Genomic DNA, 19,478 nt, shown 5'->3' with positions numbered 1-19,478 from the left:
TCTTTTAAAGTTGGATTTACTAGTGCTGGGCCAAGGGCACAGATGACTGTCTATAAACAGGAGTAAGAGTCATAAAACTCATTAGGAAGCCCGTAAAGAAGTTAACGCTCCCTCATCTTCCTGGAGAATCGGGGCTTCGAGAAAGGTGTCCCTTGCCACAGACCCTGGCTCTTCTGTGGCCTGCAACCAGATCTGAGCCTGTCACTCCAGGCCACTGAACTGCTCTTCATCTCATCTCTCCTACTGAACTGAAGGTAAACGAACTCTCACAAATAAAAAGAAAGAAATTTTAAAAAATGGGTAAAATACGAAATAAAAAATTAAAAACTCCCTTCTTAGGGAAAGTAAAGGATCCAGCGGCTTGACCATGGGCATGTCTTCCTGCCAGGAGCCCGTGAGCCACCAGAATAAAAGATTCGCTCTCCCGCCCTCAGCAGACCCCATGCCACACTGTCCACCACAAAAAGTGAACAGGCCCCTCCTGGCACCTGCTTAGGAAGAACACAGACCACAGCAGGTGGCTAGACCTGGAGAGAGTGTTCTCTCTTACCTTAGCACTCTCTCCTCCTGGCTCAAGTCAGTACCCGGAAAGCTCCGTTTTAGCAGTCTGCTTTACTTCACAGGGACACTCGGGATGCACTGTGACCCGGGACCAGGGGACCTGTGTCCTGTTTTGATTCTGCCATTTGCCGGCCAGTTTACCCGGCGCCAGTCACTCACTCTTTCTGGGTTCTTGCTTCAGCATAAGTATACTTAGGAAAATGTATTCCCAGGATTTCTTTATTCTGATTGAAACATATTGTGATCCTTTAGCTAAGACTTGAAATGATCTGTAAAAGTCACTATCAAACATGCTACACGTTTCCCAATGCTTATTATGCCCACATGGCTACCATTTACCCGTCTGTACTAATACTCTTTCCTGAAGCAAATAAGCCCCAGTATATGAACATCCTTTGTCCATGAAGCCAAACTATGCTTGGCAGCCAGAAGAAAGGAGGAAAACAAAAAGACCTGGATTCCACACCCTCTTGGTGCCTAGCGAGGGCATTTCTTGGAAAAGCAGTGTCTTCGCCCATGCAGGCTCCTGTAACAAACACCACAGATGGGGTGGCTTACAGACAAGAGGAATTTCGCTCTCACAGTCTAAGATCAGGGTGCCACAGCGTGGTCAGTCTGGTGAGAGCTGTCCTCCTGGATCAGACGACCACCCTCTCCCTGTGTCCTCAGGCGGCAGAAGGGGTAAGGACGCTGTGGGTCAATCCCATTCATGGCGGCTCCACTGTCATGGCCTAAGCACCTTCCAAAGGCCCTACCCCCTCCTATCATCACCTGGGGGGTTAGGTTCCAACCTATGAATCCGGGGGAAACAAACATTCAGACCTTAACAAGTGGACAGGATGGAGGTCCTTCGCAGCATGTGCTCCAGGGTTGGGGAAAAAGCTGGAGCCTAAACAGGTCACTGGAACGCCCCCAGATGTCTCTTTATCATCACATTTTTAGATACAAACCCCACAACTAAAAAGGCATAAAGTAGAATTCTGTATTTTAAAAAGAAATTCTGAGGTGTGGCTGAGCATCTCGATGTCTAACAAAGGCCCAGGCAAGCCTCAGGGTAGCCAAGGACAGAGCTTGCAGGCAGACGGGCTGATGAACAAAGCTATCCATAATCAAAATACAAATACAGAAAAATGGGGTTTACAAATTTAAAAAGTTAAAAAAGAAAAGATCGAACCAGGGTAATAAGCTGCTGTGTGTCTCTCCCTTCGGGGATCTGCCTTTTCACTGACCGTGCTGGGAGAGGACAAGTCTGCATCCCCTGTCACCCTGGCACTCATCCCCCAGCCACAGAAGAAACAGGAAGTTAGCAACAGGCAAAGAAATCTTTGGGAAAAGCACAGTGCAAAGCAAATAAACCCTTTCAACCTGGAATCCCTTGTTTTGAGTCTCTGCCTGAAGTACCCCCACTGGATAGCCAGTGAGCACACAGCCTCTGCAGAAAGAACCCCACCTTCCCCACCTACCCCATGAAGGAGAACACAGAAAGATGAAGGACTGCACACACTCATCCTGTTCCTAACACAAGCCCTGTGCAAACAAAGGGCAGAAAGCAGTTCATCCGGCGGAAAAAAAAAAAAAAAAAAGGCCAGAGACTGTGACAGCTCCAAAAATTTTCAGAAAATAGCACAGCTGAATTAATTTGGACTGGTTCAGGGACGGCACTTTCTAGGGAATTAATGACTGCCCAGGAGCTGACAGCCTGAGGCGACGCCAGGGGCCATTAACCCTCACCAGCCAGCCAGCCAGCCAGGCAGCCAGTGGGAGGTGTGGGAGCAGGGCCACAAGGCCAGGGCCCCCCCGGCCTGGGCAGGGCTGCCTGATCTGGGGACCACTCCCACCACTAGCACCACCTGTGTGGGTGTCTGTGGGGAAGCGTATAGGATGCCTTTAGGACACAAATCCCAACCACCCCTTGCTGCAGGTGCAAGCAGGAGGGGGAGGGGAAGGAGAGCAGCTGTGTTTCCACCGTATTTCAGCTCGCTCACCTGCGAAAAACCTCACAACTGCTTAGAACCAACCCCCTACCTGCTTAGAAATGGGGTCAACAATACCTGGGCACTGAGGTCACAGGTGTGGGAATCGCCCCCACCCGGCCCTGGGCAGCTCCCCCACGTCCCCATCCTGCAGGTGTGTGCCTCTCCGACCCACCTTCCTGGCCTGTCCCGGCACCGGGCTGAGCCCGTGGGGAGCGCACAGCCCATCAGGTGCTGCGGCACGGCTACCAGCACCCTACACAGACCTGCCGCTCAATGTGGAGGCGCAGAGCCGGGGATCCCCGTCGTCACAGTCGCTCAAAGACCCCCCCGAGCGCGGGGGGGCCTCCCTGTCAGCAGTCGAGCAGGGAGGGGCTACAGGAGATGGGGTGTGAGGGGCCAGTCTCGGCACTTACAGGCGCACTCCACACGGCGCTCTAATGGGAACATCGGTGGGAAACCAAGGAACAAGCGCACGGCTTCTGGGGGGCAGCAGGAAGGGAGCGCGGGGCGTCTGGGCGCCGCCTGGCTGGCAGGAGCCTCTGGAGACGCACGTCCTGCGCGGATGAAAACGTCCCACGGGACAGAAACACACATTGCATCGCGAAGGCACATGCGCTGGACGTGTGCGCAGAGCACGCACGTGACCAGTGAAGGGCCACGCCGGCTGGGTGAGGGCTGTGTCCAGGAGCGTGTGCAGGGGCGCGAGCTCATCCGGCCCCCCCTTCCTCTCACCGCTCCCCGCCCCTCCGCAGCCACCTCCCCAGGAAGGAGCCCACCAGGCCACCACCCCTGAGGCCGGCCAGCCTGCACGCACGCACCGCCTGCCGGTGCAGCGCCCACCTCGCTGGGCGCTCAGCTGGAACACTAACCCACCTGCTCATGCGGACAGATCTAACATACCACGCCGCGGAGGGACTGCGGAGTCCCACTAACACACGAGACAGGCATTTGCTGAATGAGTGAGTGCGCGCATGCTCACATTCCCAACAATGTCACACACCTTTCCCAGGAAGGGAGGGAAGCGCCCTCCTGGCCAGTGCACCTTTGACACCTGTCGTGTGCAGTCACACGCAAAAGGCCACTGCAGGCGAAGTGTGGAAATAGGCTCTCAGACTCACCCCCCACCCTTTGATTCAGCCACGGCTGCAGCCTTCCCTGGCGGTGTGACAAGAAAGTTCTGAAAGGAAAGGGACAGCAGGTGACACCGGGTTCTGTGCGCACAGCACTCAAGTAGCCATTATACACTGGATATTCCGAAAAGGTTCCCAAACAGCTACATCCTTGATGCCACAAAATATAAGTTAAATATGTACCTTCTCTGTGCCCTACCGCTAGAAAGTTAGGTTTCTAAGACTGATTCTTAAGGACAAAAGTCATTCATTTCACTAGGTCCAAGGACTGACTGATGGCTGTATTCTGGAACCCAGGGCTGTCTGTGTCACAGAACTACATTGATGAAACAGGACATACAGAGCGGTAAACTACAGCGTGTGGCAGGACGCTGACCTCACAACCCCATAGAACACAACTCTGCACAGTGCTCCCCAAGAGGCAGTCCTGGAGCCTGCAGAGATGCGAGAGCTCAGGCCCAGCCCAGCTGTTACCTTGCTCCAACGGGATTTAAAGAGGATTAAAGCACGTCAGGCCATTTGGGGTTGCTCCTCTCTTGGGGTCACAACCAAGAGGCTGATGAAACCAGGTGTGACGTCACTATGCATGTGGATGCTGTCGTGGCCTCATCTGGCCTTTAATTCACTGAGCATCCCTCATGACATAATAATAATTTCTTCCGTAATCTCAGAAAGTTAAAAACGGATACCTCCCCCGAAAAGGTCCATGGGACAGCCTCAGGACTGAGCGGAACTGAAAAGCAGGTGGATGAGGTGAGACGCTTCGACGCCTGGAGACAGGGCCCAGTGGGATTCTCTGACACCTGCCCTGGGACGAATCCCACAGTCGGCCACCAGACAGAAGCCCCAAGTCCGACTTCAGACTCCCACCCAACTCCTCTCCCGGCGGGGGCCGCACCTCCACCAGCAGCATCTCCGCACTGCCGCCCCGTGAGGCGCCCCATGAGACGCCCCCCCTCACTCCAGCAGCAGCCCCCAGACAACACAGATTCCTCTTCCCTGCAAGACGGCCACTGGAAACCATGTTCATAAATAAATCATGCTTACCTGACATTCTTCCAGAAGGAAAATGACACACACATGTTCAGAAAAATGAAAATTAGGAAAACAATCTACCTCACAGATGCTCACATCATCCAAAGCTTACTGTGGCTCAAATTTTGAGGCCTTTTGACCTGTTTCCTCCTAGTCTTTACTGTGTGTAAGACTCAAGTTTGTACTCTAACCACTACTGTTCTGAGGTATAACTGACATAACATTCTATTAGCTCCACGTATACCCCTAACGACTCAGCGTTTGTATCTATTGAAAAATGATCTGCTTTTTCAACACTGTTGTGATCACACAATATATACAATTTTAACATTTCACTGAATCATCTAACGATTCTTAAATTATGACACTAATGAGTTTATAGCTTAATGAGCACAGTCAGTGACGACCACTCCACCAAGAGGAACCAGGTTCAACCAGGTCGAATCCTGTGAATCTGCCACCATAGACAGCAGCTCCATCCAACCTGATACTGGCACATTTTGATTGCTACTAATTGTTTCACAATTATTTATATCATTACAATAATATTCCTTGTACATAAAGGTTTTCCTATGTCTTGGGTATAGGAAATAAAGGTTAACTAATATAAACATTTATTTATAAAGCTCTACATATAGGTCACCAAATCAGTTGCCAAAATGTCTACATCAATTTAAAATGTCTTGTCGGTAACACGAGAGTGGCAATTTCACTATACCACACCCAGCACCAAATATTCTTTCACAGCTATTTTAAAGCCACTCCCCCTGTGGGACAGTGGTGACCAGGTAGAGGCCCTGCTGCAGGGGACATGGCCTTTTGCCCATTTCCCCAGGATCCAGGACACGACACATCGTCACAACACCCTCAGCATCTGTGAGGTACAGCGAGCAGATGGCTTCATAGCTTTCTTGGTGATGAGGAAATGAAGTCCAGCAAGGTTAATCCATTTGGTCAAGGTCATATGTTTGTGTCAAGCCATAAACTGCACGCTGGTCTGTCAGTAGCCCACGTTCTCTCTAGGACAGCGACCAGAACAGCCCCTCCTGAAGCGCGTGTCAGTGAAAGCCTGGAACTCGACAGGATTATGGCCTCATCCAGGCTCAGCCAGAAAGAACGCCGTGAGCACTTAGAGCGGTCATCCACCAGCCTGGGTAGAAGCAGTGGTGCCGACCGCATCCCCTGGACTGCTTCTCAGTCACTTACACAGCAAACCCTACATAACCACAAACCGAAACTACGATAGTGATGCTACATGGACTAGGTTTAAATTATTGAACTCAATTATTACATACGGTTGCATATTTAAATCCCAATGAAAGTTTTATTTTGTTTGTGTGGCATTAACTTTCTCAAATGTTGCTTGAAAAATCAAGAGCAAAATGGTTATAAAACTAAGAATAGGCTTAGTAATTAACATGTATACATTTGTCAAAAATAGTTACCTGATTATCATATTTAAGAGACTGCGTCCCAACCAAAAACCGAATGGCATCTGTTTCTGCAGTCTGAGGTGTTAGAGCACGTGCCTGCAGGAGGGAAGGAAAATGCACACACATTTAAGAAGTTAGATTTAACAGAGATTAAAAGGCAGTTACTTCCTCTACTGCTGCAGGAGGATCAATTAGCACAGGGCGCTGGCTAGGCAACTCACAAACGTGTATGCAAAGCCTTCACCTTTCGTACACTTAGTGACACAACGATTCCACGCAAATGTGTATACGGAAACAATTATAAATGGGCAAAAAATAAGCAATAAAGATGTAAATGGTATTTTTAATAAAACCATAATTTTCAACAGAAATAGATTGGTGGAACAAATCATCCTTCAACAGTATGGCAGAAACGGCTCCTAGCAATAGCAGAGCAGGGGGTTTAAACCAAGTCTCTGGCAGAGGGCAACGGCAAAAACTAAACAAAGTACTCTGAATTTGTTTCAAGACCTCCTTTAAGTAGCTACCACAGCGATGAGTGAATGCCAAGATCTTGGAAAGACGGAAGCTTAAAGAGGCAAGCCTGACCTCTGGCCCCCTTTCGGCTAGAGGCATCCGTCAGTCTGGAAAGTGTGGCTAGTGGCTGATACTGAGGAACGCTTCTGACAGGCTCATGGACTGAGGGTACAAACACAGAGTGCAGGGCCCACCACGGAGAAGGGGCCAGCGAAGCACTAACTCTCTGGGTTGGGATCCCGGAGGGAACAGGCCAGGAGTGAAGATGAACTAGGAGGTCAACCTGCACAGACTAACGCTCCAGGTCAACTTAGTCCGTGACTGGATTTTAAGTGATCTGAGCAGGCTGACGCTCCTGGGCTGGCCAGCCACCCACCAGGAATAGCAGTAAATCCTCTGGAGGAAGACAAAGACCTCCAAAGTTCATACAATTTTTCTCACAATGTCAAACGCTCAATCGAAAATAACTAGTCATACAACAAGTCACAATCATAGATCAAAAGCCAAACAACAGAAAGGGGCCTGCCGAGCATTCAGATGAGCAGGTTCTCCGGGAAACAAGCTGTAACACGTCAAGCTTTGTGCACAGATTTGCTGGGAACACTCTTGGGAATGATGCCACAGAGGAAGCAGGAGTGAAGGCGTGAAGGAAGCAGGACTGTGCAGGAACTGCAGCGCCCACAGGGAGACCGGAGCTGGGATGGCCCCGCAAAGTGGAGCCATTATGGCCAGGCCCATCTACTGCCCAGCCCCCAACCCCACTGATCAGTCACTGAAGCAGGCTGTCCCTGGAGAGGGGTGTGACGTAGGGCAACGTGGCTCTGTTCAGCTGAGGGCAAACTCTAAAGCAGGGCCCACTGAGAGCTATCAGCCCCCATAATCCCAGAACCTGCTGGATTTCCTGGAAGAGAAATCTGGGTGGTGCACCACAGCAGGAATTATACCACCTGTGCTTAATATGTTCAATAATTAAAGGACAAAATAAAGACTTTCAGGTGAAGAATCTGAGGCCTAGAGAGGAAAAGACTGTATATAACTGGTTAATATTAGTGTTGTGACTAGTTTCTCAGGCTTACAAAATCAAACCCAAATCTCTTTCAATACAACCAGTAACTGTGCCTAGATCAAGTCCCTATATCCCTATAGCTCATGCTTTGATGCTTATGGGAGGCAGAATAATGGCCCCCCAAAAATGTCCATATCTCAATCCCCAGACCATGTCCATATGTTCATTCATATGGCAAAGAGACTGTGCAGGTGTGATCAGGTTAAGAGATGGAGAAATTATCCTGAATTATCTAGTCACATGGGTCCTTAAAAGTAGAAAACCTTTCCTGGCTGTCATCAGAGAGATGTAACAGAAGAGAGAACCAGAAAACGAAAGAGGTGGCAGCATAAGAGGGACACAGGAAACCTGCAAAGGGTGCAGGCAGCTGGGAGGATGGGGGCAGCTGCTGCAGGCTTTGAAGATGGAAGGAGTCCACAGACCAAGGAATACAACAGACACCTCTAGAACCTAGAAAAGGCTAGGTAACAGATTGTCCCAAGCCTCCAGGAAGGAATGCAGCCCTACCAAAGCCTTGATTTAAGCCTTGTGAGGCCCATATTGGGCTTCAGAACTACAGAACTGTAAGGTAGGAAGCGCTGTTCTTTTAAACCATTACATTGGTGCTGACTTGTTACGGCAGTGACAGGAAATCAATACCGCCACACACAGTTCACTGTGCGGGCCACTGTCCACATGCTCTCTTCACACATGCAGCTAGAAACAGGAGAGACGTCCCACTTCCTCCTCGATTACATCTTATTCCTACACGCATTTCTCAATTTCTCGATTCATTCTTTTTAAAATGGGGTAAGGGGAGCACCTGGGTGGTTTAGTCGGTGAAGTGTCTGCCTTCGGCTCAGGTCATGATCTGAGAGTCCTAGGATCCAGCCCCAAGTCAGGCTCCCTGCTCAGCAGAAAGTCTGATTCTTCTTTTCCCTCTGCTCGTGCTCTCTCTCTCTCGCTCTCTCTCTCAAATAAAAAAAAAAATCTTTTAAAAAAATAAATAAAACAGGGTAAGAGAAACAGTACAGCAGTCGTCCTGACCATTCAGTCTGTCTCATTCTGATTTGCTTTCCATGACTGGGGTGAACAACAAGACCTTATGAGTGCCCACGACCAAAGGTTTGGAGACAACTTCATGTCATGCTCTCCAAAAATGCAACCTAGCCCCTATGTCTCCACCCCTCCTCATAAAGGGTTGCTAGCACAAAAACATCAACTACTACAATACATTTCAGGAACACCAAGAAAATCCATGTCCAGAGCAGTATTCACAATGTTAGACATCTGGAGGAAAACACCTATTCTAACCAATACGCCTACGACCTGTTCGACAAAACTAGACTGGAGTCGTAGACCTCTTTGCAAAACTGATGGATTCTTCTGCCAAAAATGCATGTATGTACAGGTAGAATTTTGCACATAATACCAGCAAATTCACAGACCCCTTAATCCTATCTAATTTGAACACCACTTGGTTAGAGAAAAATGACTGGTGAGGAAGCATCCACGCCGTTGCTGAGACAAACCCTCAGCTGCTTGGAAGGCAGAACCCAGGTCAACAGAGGGGTTGTGGGACGGGCTCCACCTTCAAACAAGACACTAAGACTCAAATGGAGGCACATGTCATCACCCCAGACAGAAAAAGCCTGAAAGTCCCCAAAAACAGGGCCCAGAAGAGAACTCATCTGAGAGGAAGTGATTACTTTCCACGAAAAGACTTGTCTACGCCCTCAGTCAGCAACTGCGAGCTGACTACACAACTCCCGCATGGTGGCCACACTGTGGAAGTACCGTGGAGGGTAAGACAGGGCCCTGCCCTCAGGAAGCAGACTGGCAGGAGACAGTGGACAAGACCCAAACAGAGCCAGTGGGAAATGACTATGTATCAGAGCCCCCGGCCCAGACCGCACAGCAGCAAATCAGCAGTTACCAAAACGCACCAGGAGCTCAACTTCAGGCAAAGACAGGACTAAATGCCATCACTGGGAACCAGAAGAACACCAGAAAGAAGTACATTGTGTTAATGGCCATGAGGCTGAACAAAAGGGCATCTCAGGGCGCAGAGGCTGCTGAGTGCCGTCACGAACCAGCATTCACCCTGCTTCATCCTAAAGCAGTTTACGGAGCCCAGAACGGCACCCCTGGGCAGGACGAACGGTAAGCATGCAAGGAAGTAAAGTCGAAGAGATCACGTGTTTTGGAGACAAAAGCTGCCAGTTTTAGAAAAGCAGTACAAGTTTGAAACTGCAAATTCTGTCATACACAGTAAGCCACCTCTTTTTTAAAACACTGAAGAGGAGGAGCACCTGGGTGGTGCAGTCAGGTAAGCGTCCAACTCTTGGATTCAGCTCAGGGCAAGATCTCAGGGTCGTAAGACTGAGCCCAGCACTGGGCTCTGCACTCAGCTCTGCTCGAGATTCTCTCTCCTTCTCCCTCTGCCCCTCCCCCTGCTGGCATGCATACACTCTAAAACATGTTATGATTCTTCCAAAAAATCTAAACTGAATCTTTAAAAATTACAGTGAGATCTCAAAAACATTGAATCTGAGATCTTTTTAGTACATTATTAGGTAAAATTATAGTAATAACTTAAGTCTGGCCATTTGATTGACAGATGGGTATCTGTAATTCTGGTCCTGTGATGAAGTGAATGATGAAATGACCTTCCTAAGCCTAGGCATAATGATGGTTTTCATGTGTTCCAATGACCTCAATATTATAAGATGAAATTTTAGGGTGTAATAGGTCATAAAACATCTTCATGAATCTTACCTTGGTTCATCTTCATAACACAATGAAAGAGTCCCAAAGTCAGGATGAATAATATTATTCCTACTTAGGAGATAAAGATGGTGAGGACCAGAGAGGTTAAGTAACTTAGTCATGGTCACAAAGCTCCTAGAGGAAGAACCACCCAGACCGCCAGCCTTGAGTCTGGTTCTCTTTCTATTACGGTGACGCAGGGACCTGGCAACACAGGTAAGATATTTATACACGGGATTGAAGGCAGAGCCCGGGTCACGTTATTATCATTCCGTGCCCTGTTCTCAAAAGAAAGGCCACGGCACTTTCCTGACATGGCTGTCTTTCCGCCCACCTCACCGTTTAGTGAGCCAACCCAGGATGAGGCAACTGGAGATGCTGAGAAGCTTGGCTCTCGGTGGGGAAGGGTCACCGGCAGCCCTGTGAAAGTTCCACTCTGCGACAGGAGGTGCAAATCCCAGACCTCCCAGTACTCGCTGAGTACTGAGCACTCCCTGGGGAAATTCAATATCTTCATGTGCTTATTAGTCCGAGCAAGTAAACACTCCCTCTGGTGAACGTTGGCCTAGCTCTTCATCAGAACTTTCCCCACCAAGAGCCGCACCCCACGCCAAGTTTTAGGTGACGCTGGAAGGCGAGCAGGTGGAGCAGGACTTGTGCTTTAAGCAGCAGAGACCAGGGTGGGTTGAACCTTCTACGGTAAGCGATCTCCCCCCCGAAACAGCCTCTGTATGGACAGCTGCCCCCAGATCGCTAGGATGACAAACCAGGAAGCCAGCGACCACCCGATGCCCTTCTTCACACAGCAGATCTGGCAGATCTCAGCGTTCTGGCAGATCGCTTTACAAACACAAAAGAAAGCGCAAAAAGAAGGTAAAGCCCCAACTTCTTCACTCTGTGCTAGCTAGATACCTACTTCTCCTCTCCGTCTCCCACACCCAAAATCACAGGCAAAGGCCCAGAGTACGTAAGAGAAACACCAAGCCTCTTGAGCTACTCATGGATAATTGTGGCCACACCACAATCACTGGTGCATTCACTCACACGCTCACTCCTGTAAGTGCAAAGGCTGACCTTTCAGCACTGCCAAGGGTCTGCCACCTGCCCTTTCCCCATTCTGCTTTGCACTGCCAGCTCCTCTGGAGCCCCTGGTGCAACCCAGCCCTATCTTACAGCAAAGAACTTGCCTCACATTTGAGCAGCAACACAGAAGCCATCGGCTGGCCTCCTGGAGACGTTGCCACCTGCCCATCTGTCCAGAGATGGGGTGCCACCTGCCCGTCTGTCCAGACAAGGGGTGCCACCTGCCCATCTGTCCAAACAAGGGGCGCCACCTGCCCTCCTGCCCAGACAAGGGGCGCCACCTGCCCATCTGTCCAGAGAAAGGGGAGCCCCTGCTGCCTGCCTGCAGCACACAACATTGCACAGCCCTCTCTTTTCTCTGTCCCTCTCCTCTTCTCTGGCTTTTCCCTTAACAAGGAGAATCAAGTCACATGTCCCCTTGTCCTTTGAATATATCTTACCTTGACTCACTTGCTTCTTAAGCTGCTGCTAGACCTCCATTCTTCCATTTACTGCCAAGCTTAATGGTGGCATAGAAAAGGAAAACCTTCCTTGACCCTGACCAATTCCTCCCCTTCTGCTGACCTGGCCTCACTGCAGCCACCCCACAGCACTGCCCTCCCTGTGGCCCCTGGCATCACAGCCATCAGACACCCCTGACATGGGACCCCTCTGTCCCTTGGCCCTCGAGGACCCAGTCCATCACCACCCATCCCCCCTGCTCATGCTGTGGCTTTGTGCCCACGGTTCCATCCTGACTTTCCCCAGGCCACACTTCCTTCCTAGCAAGCCCCCTTTCCCACAAGCGTCATCACTGTAACCAGACCGGTGATCGTGCACCCACTAACCAGATCCGTGGCTTACAGTCCCTGACCACCCCCCCCACTCCTGCCTACCAGGCCTACCGCATGGGAACCCCTAACCCACATCCCGCACTCAGTAGCTCCTCTCCAGCCACACTGCCACCCCTCCCCACCCCTTGCTTGAATGACATTTTCACAACCTCGTACACAGCCTTCCTGACGTGAGCCTTTTTATTCCAGTTCACTTCCACCTTCCCACCTCATCAAGTCAAATTGGGACCTCAGGTTTTTCAGCAATAGTCTAAAGTCTTCATTTCGCTCTTCCAAACCCTAGAGAATTACACAAGAGCAAGAAGGAGAATAAAGAGCACAAACAGAGACTGTCTTCAGTGAAACTTGGAGACATCTATAATCCAAACGCACACCATAGGAAGAAAGACTCGAAGGCAGAGGTCAGAGCCGAGAGGGGGACTGAAGACAGCCCTGGCAGCAGCAACCCCCCGCCCCGCGAAGACACGGCAGGCACCGCAGGGATGGGACAGCAGGACAGGCGCACGGCTGGTGGCCGGGCCTCTTGCACACGCTCTGGCAAGAGTCAGAGCAGCCCACGCAGGCCGGCATCCTATCTGGAAGCACTCTGCCCCCCCAGAGTGGAGGGGGTGCTGCACTGTGGCCAGCTGGCCTGGGCCACCATCTTTGCCCGGGGATGAGTGAGGGCTGCAGATTCGCTCACAAACCCAAGCCTGGGCTGCAGGAATTCCCGCCAGCCTGGAGCCCAGGCAGGGCCCAACTCCGCGTGCAGAGCCCACGGCAGCTGGACAGGAAGGCTCGCCCACGAGAAACCAGGATCAGAGGAGCCCAGGAGCCCTGCAAGGGCACCACCAGGAGGGACAGCGAGGCAAGAATAGCGGGAAAAGACTTCAGAAGACACACGCTCGCTGACCACATGCTGCCATAGAAGAGCCAAAGCTCACGCTACACACACCAGCACAGGTCTGTAAAACCCAACAGAGCAGTCACTCTGCAAAAAGGAGAGAGAAAAAAGCCCAGAGAAGGAAAAGGGGAAAAAATCAAGGCACAGCTTGGAGAAGATAAGGCAGGGCAACCGCAGGCGAAGCCTGGGCTCCCAGAGCTCACCGGGGAAACGCAGAGCCACTGCAGGAAGGACACACAGACGGACCCCCGCACACAGCAGAGGATGTGGGCAGGGCTGAGGAAGACCCCAAAGAGTTTCAGGTGACAAAAGACATCGAGTTCAAAACCGAAAGATACCCAGAAAGCAGTAAAATCAAGAAGTCAGCGTTCAGAAGAAAATTCATGGTCTAAACGCTTACGTTAAGAAGAAAAGAATGACAACAAATAAATCAGGCCCACAACTGAGGAGTCTTGGAAGAACACCCAAGGCTGTTCTCTTGGATTCTGCTCTCCACACGGGCCTCCAGGAGGGAGGGTTGCTGGGCTTGTGTGTGACTCCTCTGCCGTGTTCCGGGGCAGAGAGTAATGCCTGGCACACTGTAGACCATTAGTACTTGTAGACCAAATGAAGGAATGAATTTCCTAGGAAAATACAAACGACCAAACCTAACCTCAAAAGAAAGGACGAAATCAGAGCAGCTAGTGACCACAGATCCAAAAGCCAGTGTTGGGAGAGCAACCGAGGCTCAGGAACGAGCAAGGCAGACATGCTCAAGCCACTTCAGTGGGGCACAGCGGTCACTCAGCGTGTCTGCTGAAGGACCAGTGGCCCTTGCAACCAGAGGTTGTTTTTTTTTTGTTTTTTTGTTTTTTTAAGATTTATTTATTTATCTGAGACAGAGAAAGGGGCAGAGAGAGAGAGTCTCAAGCAGACTCCTGCTCAGGGCAAAGTCCGACATGGGCCCCTATCCCACGACCCTGAGATCATGACCTGAGCCAAAACCAAGAGTCAGACACTCAACCAACTGATCCACCCGGGCGCCCCGAGAAGGTCTTCTTAATGCCAAAAGCTTCAAAGAAATAAGCATGCAGGAGAGAAATAATCTTGTTTGTAGTGATTTTTGAAATAGTCATAAGGAACTACAGTTCTGTTAACTGACAGCTACAGATTAAACTCAAACTGGGAAAGCTGATTTCTCCTGCCCAGTACACACTGAGAGTATGTGTGAAGGCATCTGAAGTCTCATTTATACTATTTCAAATTCAAACAATGCTGGAGAAACATCCATAACAAAAATTACAAACATAATTAGAATAATGTATACAATATTCAAATATGCAACAAATCTATAAAATGTAACTGTAAGGTGGCGTTGTGCTAAAATGTGTCTCTGTTAAAATGTGGTGTCTTTGTGCCTAGTCTGGGAACAGTCAATCCAATTACCATCTGACCACGGTTACTGGACGTCCCGTAAAATAACTCTCCACCCTTTCAGAAAAGAGCCCTAAAATCCAGTCAAGAAGCGGTAGCATATTCCTTGTCTTATTAATGTAAATAGACTCCAGTCATCATTTTGCAAAGCAAGTATGATAGGAACAGCACACCTGGGACTGTCTAGACTAGAACAGAAACACAGGACAAAAGGATGCAAGGCAGGGAACTGGGATACCCAGAAGAGAACCCGCAGTTGTACCGGCACATGGCCAGCAACGCAACATTAACCAGGAAATTCGGGATATGCATATACAAAAATAAGGTATTAAACTTAAAATTCTGGGTGCCTGGGTGGTTCAGTCGGTTAAGCGCCTGCCTTTGGCTCAGGTCATGATCCCAGGGTCCTGGGATCGAGCCCCACATTGGGCCCCTTGCTCAGCAGAGAAACTGCTTCTCCCTCTGCCTCTCCCCCTGCTTGTGCTCCCTCTCTCGCTGCCTCTCTCTCTGTCAAATAAACAAAAAAAATAATAAAATCTTCATGAACTCTCTGTCTGACAAATAAATAAAAAGTAAAATCTTTATGAACGAGTGGTAAAGAGAAGAAACAGTTTTAAGCTGAATGTGGTTGTTGTCAGAGAATCAGGCAAGATGGAAAAGGCGTGTTTAGGGCCTGCAGATCTTAATCAGATTGTAAGCAACCTGACGTCTTAAAAGACTAGTAAGAATTACTTGGATTTTCTTTTTAATTTTAAATATACAAAAATAAAAAGAACTAAAATCATAAACATGAGCTAAAAGATGTCAATCTCATGATGCCATAATGTCCCATAAACACAAACGTGCTCAGCATTTTTATTTTAATGACCCCTGTATGGTGCTCTTCTGCCTTTTATTTGACATAGAAAGACCTCATTTTACCCTCAAGCCTCATTACCTCAGTCAATGGTCAATAATCTGATCCCCATCTTCTTTTAAGATTTTATTTATTAAGACAGAGAGAGAGCATGTGCACACACCCACAAGCAGCAGGGAAGAGCAGGCAGAGGGGGAGGGAGAAGCAGACTCCCCGCTAAGCAGGGAACCTGATGTGGGGCTCGATCCCAGGACCCTGAGATCATGACCTGAGCCGAAGGCAGACTCCCAACCGACTGAGCCACCCAGGCGCCTCCAGATCCCCGTCTTCTAATGTAAAGTGTCCTCCACAGAGATCTGAATGTCACTGACAACCAATCCTCCACTGTGACTTCCAGCTCTTTATATGTTTACTGTAGTAACAGTTCTTCAGATTCAAGAACGTCATGGCCACAAGCTGTCCAAAGTAAAGAAGGATAAAAATCTGCTACTTCTTTTAAGATAAAGGAGAAATCCAGATAAAACATTTGATGCCCAAGGCAAGGATCCACTCCTTGATATTAATCCCAGGAAATAACATTTGTTATCTCAAAGATCCAACACTGAAGATAAAAACCTCTGTTATGTAAGAGATTTCTTAAGAAGATGAAGAAGTGATTAGGTACACGGGAGTCAAGTGCACACGTTAGGAAGTACAAGAAGTCAGGAACTCTCAATCTCCCCACAGGCTCCCTACCCCTGTGGCCACACTGGCGCCTTTTCCAGGAGAAAGCAGTGCAACTTTGTAGTTCAGGGGCTTTGAAGTTGGCTTGGGTTTAACGCTTCTCTAGGGTAGAATCCCAAGTCTACCACTTGCTGGCTAGGTGGGCTTGGCACACAGAAGAACAGCATCTACAAGTAAGACTGAGAGAGAAGTAAAACACAGGCAGACTTCAGCAGGGTGCCCCACATACAGGGACGCTCTCAAAAGCTGCTAGTTAAGGCATACTCTTGGGTGATTGAGCCCATGGTCAAACCCTGCAACACAGCTCGTTCCTCATAGGACACTTTGATACTGCCTTGTATGGATTTATCTGTAAGAATTTTGTCTCATGATAATAATTAGAACATTTCCTGAATGCTTATTATGTGCCAGGCAATGCTCTAAGGGCTTGAATTAAAAGTATTAACTCATTGAATTTTCCTAACAGCCACAGGGATCCAGGCTTGTTTTCCCATTTTATTGGCAAGGATACTGAAGCAAAAGATTACATAGCTAGTAAGTGCTGGAGGCAGGATTTAAAGATTTTATTTATTTATTTATGAGAGAGAGAGAGAGAGAGAAAGGGAGAGAGAGCACGCGCGCATGCATAAGCAAGCAGGGGCAAAGAAAGAGGGAGATGGAGAGGGAGAGAGAGAATCTCCAGCAGACTCCCTGGTGAGTGGGGAGCCCAAGGAAGGGCTCAATCCATGACCCTGAGATCATGACCTTAGCTGAAATGAAGAGTTGGACTCTCAACCAACTGGGTCACCCAGACACCCCTGGAGCCAGGATTCAAACTTTAGGAGTTTTGGTTATGTTCAGGCTTTAAGTAACTAACGCTGCTGCTTCTCTCACTTTAAGCTTTTTAAAACCAAAGATCATTTATATTTTTTTAAGTTTTTTTTTAAAGATTTTTTATTTACTTATTTGAGAGAAGAAAGAGAGCATGAGCACTGGGGAGGGTCAGAGGGAGAGGGAGAAGCGGACTCCCCACTGAGCAGGGAGCTCCAGGTGGGGCTTGATCCCAGGGCCCTGAGATCAGGACATGAGCGGAAGACAGACGCTTAACCGACTAAGCCACCCAGACACCCCCATTATTTATATTTTTAACACACATTTGGGCACACAAGTATGTTATCAGGTACTTCATAAGGCAGTGAACTGTGTTTTTTTGTCTCTGTATCTGTCCCTAAGTTCCTAAGACTTAAGGTTCCCAAAAGCCATCTGAAGAGTTGAAACCAAGACAGAGCTCTACAAGGACCTGCACGCTGCGACCTACCTGCCCTTCCAGCTCCTCCCGACCCCCTTCCCCCTCACTCTATCCATAGACTTCCCTGCGGCCTGCTAAACCGCACGTGCACTCCCGCTTCACTGCTCACACTGCGGGGGCCCATCGGTTTCACCGTCCGGGGCTGAGCGCCTACTACGTGATGGTCACGGAACAGGCACTGCGGAGTCCAGAATAAAAAAAATAGAACACGAATAGGAAAGAGGTGAAATCCGAGTAGAGTCTGTGGTTCTGTTCATAGGAATGCACCAATGTTAATATTTCTAAGCTTTGATCAATTTGCCATGGCCACGTGAGACGTCAACATTAGGGGAAACTGAGTGTAGGGTACTAGAGAACTTTCCGTTTATCTTTGCAACTCTTATGTCCAAATTAAACGACCGCCTGCCCCCCAACCCCAGAAACCCCACAGATGCAGTGCCTGTCTCCAGGAATTGCGTGCTGCAGGAAACCGTACACAAGTGGGTACCCCGCGGTGGGCGATGCGGATCAGCCCCCAGCAACACCCAGGGCTGCCAGGAGGGGAGGCGGCGGGGGCTCCCCAGCCCGGGGATCGTGGGCACCGGCGCTGCGCCCACCCTGCGTCACGGAGGACCCTGGGCCTTCCTAGAGAACCAAGTTCTTTAAAGGCGCCCCCCGCAGTCCCCCGGTCCTTAGCTGCACAGGGGGGCTAGGGACGCGCCCGCCTCGCTCTGCAAACCGCGCGGCGCCGGGGGCCCTTCTGGGACGCACCTGGAACTCCAGTCCATAGATCACCGGCGCGTCGTCCTCCATACTGCGGCCGCTCACACGCCTAAGGCCTGTCCCTAGAGCGGGCGCGCCTCCGGGTCAGCACCCATTCATCCCTCCCGCCCAGGAGGCCCCAACCGGGAGTCTTTTAGGCCCACCTCCACTCCCGTAGGCCTTACTTCCTGTATTTTTCCTGATGCGTCATCAATACGCTCCTCGCCGGCTGCCAATGGAAGCGGCTCCGGGCTCCTGCGCATGCTCACTTAACTCCATACGGGTTCTCAACCCTACTGGTTGCAGGAGGAGGATCCCCGACGGGGAGGAGCCTGGCCCGGAGCCAGATCTCCAGAGGTGGAGGAGGGGCTGGGCGGTGGGACAAGGACTGGGAAGGCGGGTGGGCGGGTGTCACTTAGACGTCTCTTGCTTGGAGCTGCTCTGTTATCCCAGAGAGAATCGCTCACCTGGATCTGTGACTTGTGGTTCGTCATCTTTAGCGCTTAGCGGTGCGCAGGGACAAACGCGTTACAGGCGCTATCTTAAAGTTCTCCGCTCTAACCCTGGGCCTAAGGTAGCCTGTTTCCGTTTTAGAGACGAGAGGCTACAAAATTGACTAGCAGTTGAGACCGAGGTAGTAAGTTGGGAAGCCAGGATGTGTGCCTGGTCTGTGGACTCATCGGGGTTCTGCCCAGGATCCCTAAGGTCAGGGGCCAAGCTCATTCAGGCTGCAAGCAGCCGGCACTGTTGGGGGGGGTGGGCGGAGAGGGCAGTACCAGTGCTGCGCCAGGGAGTGATGCCTGGCACCACACCTCTGGCAGCATCTGACCAGCATTTGACTCTGAATGGGAACCTGCTGGGAAGACCCTGGGTTCCCCAGCGATGTCCAAGGGTGGTCGTGGAGGACACTACTTAGATTCCTTGAATGTGCCTGCCTTGACCACTTCCTTAACAGACAGAAAGGAAATTGCACGGAATCCCAAAATGCCATAGCAGAACCCCCTTCACTAAGCTGTGTTCCACTGCTTTCCAGAACCACACACCTCCCCAACTGTGTGATTATTTAACTTTTCTTTCAACCCTTAATCCATCTTCATGACAAATGGCACGGTCTGGAACAGGTATACGAACAGATGCCCAACATCTCTGATCAACAGGGAAATGCAAATCAAAACCACAATGAGATCTCACCT

The 19,478-nt window shown here is 49.9% G+C and overlaps 1 protein-coding gene across 3 annotated transcripts in view; it reads right to left on the bottom strand.

The window, feature by feature from the left end:
* Positions 1 to 18,497, bottom strand: part of EIPR1 (EARP complex and GARP complex interacting protein 1) — a 121,091-nt gene extending 102,594 nt beyond the window's left edge. The window contains exons 1-2 of one of the 3 annotated variants that reach the window (XM_026518036.4): positions 18,295 to 18,497; positions 6,148 to 6,231 (exon numbers count right to left, since the gene is read on the bottom strand). In XM_026518036.4, the coding sequence (XP_026373821.1) occupies positions 6,148 to 6,231; positions 18,295 to 18,336 (126 nt within the window). In that variant the 5' untranslated portion in view covers positions 18,337 to 18,497. Of the gene's footprint in view, positions 1 to 6,147; positions 6,232 to 8,519; positions 8,670 to 18,294 lie in introns of those variants that run through there. The other 2 variants (XM_026518052.4, XM_026518042.4) reach the window with 2 other exon arrangements.
* Positions 18,498 to 19,478: the final 981 nt, after the last annotated feature.

The sequence above is a fragment of the Ursus arctos genome, unplaced genomic scaffold (genome assembly GCF_023065955.2).
Source record: "Ursus arctos isolate Adak ecotype North America unplaced genomic scaffold, UrsArc2.0 scaffold_8, whole genome shotgun sequence".
In the NCBI taxonomy this organism is placed as follows: Eukaryota; Metazoa; Chordata; class Mammalia; order Carnivora; family Ursidae; genus Ursus; species Ursus arctos.
Note: the sequence above shows the minus strand (reverse complement) of the source record. Positions and strands in the feature narration are given on the sequence as shown.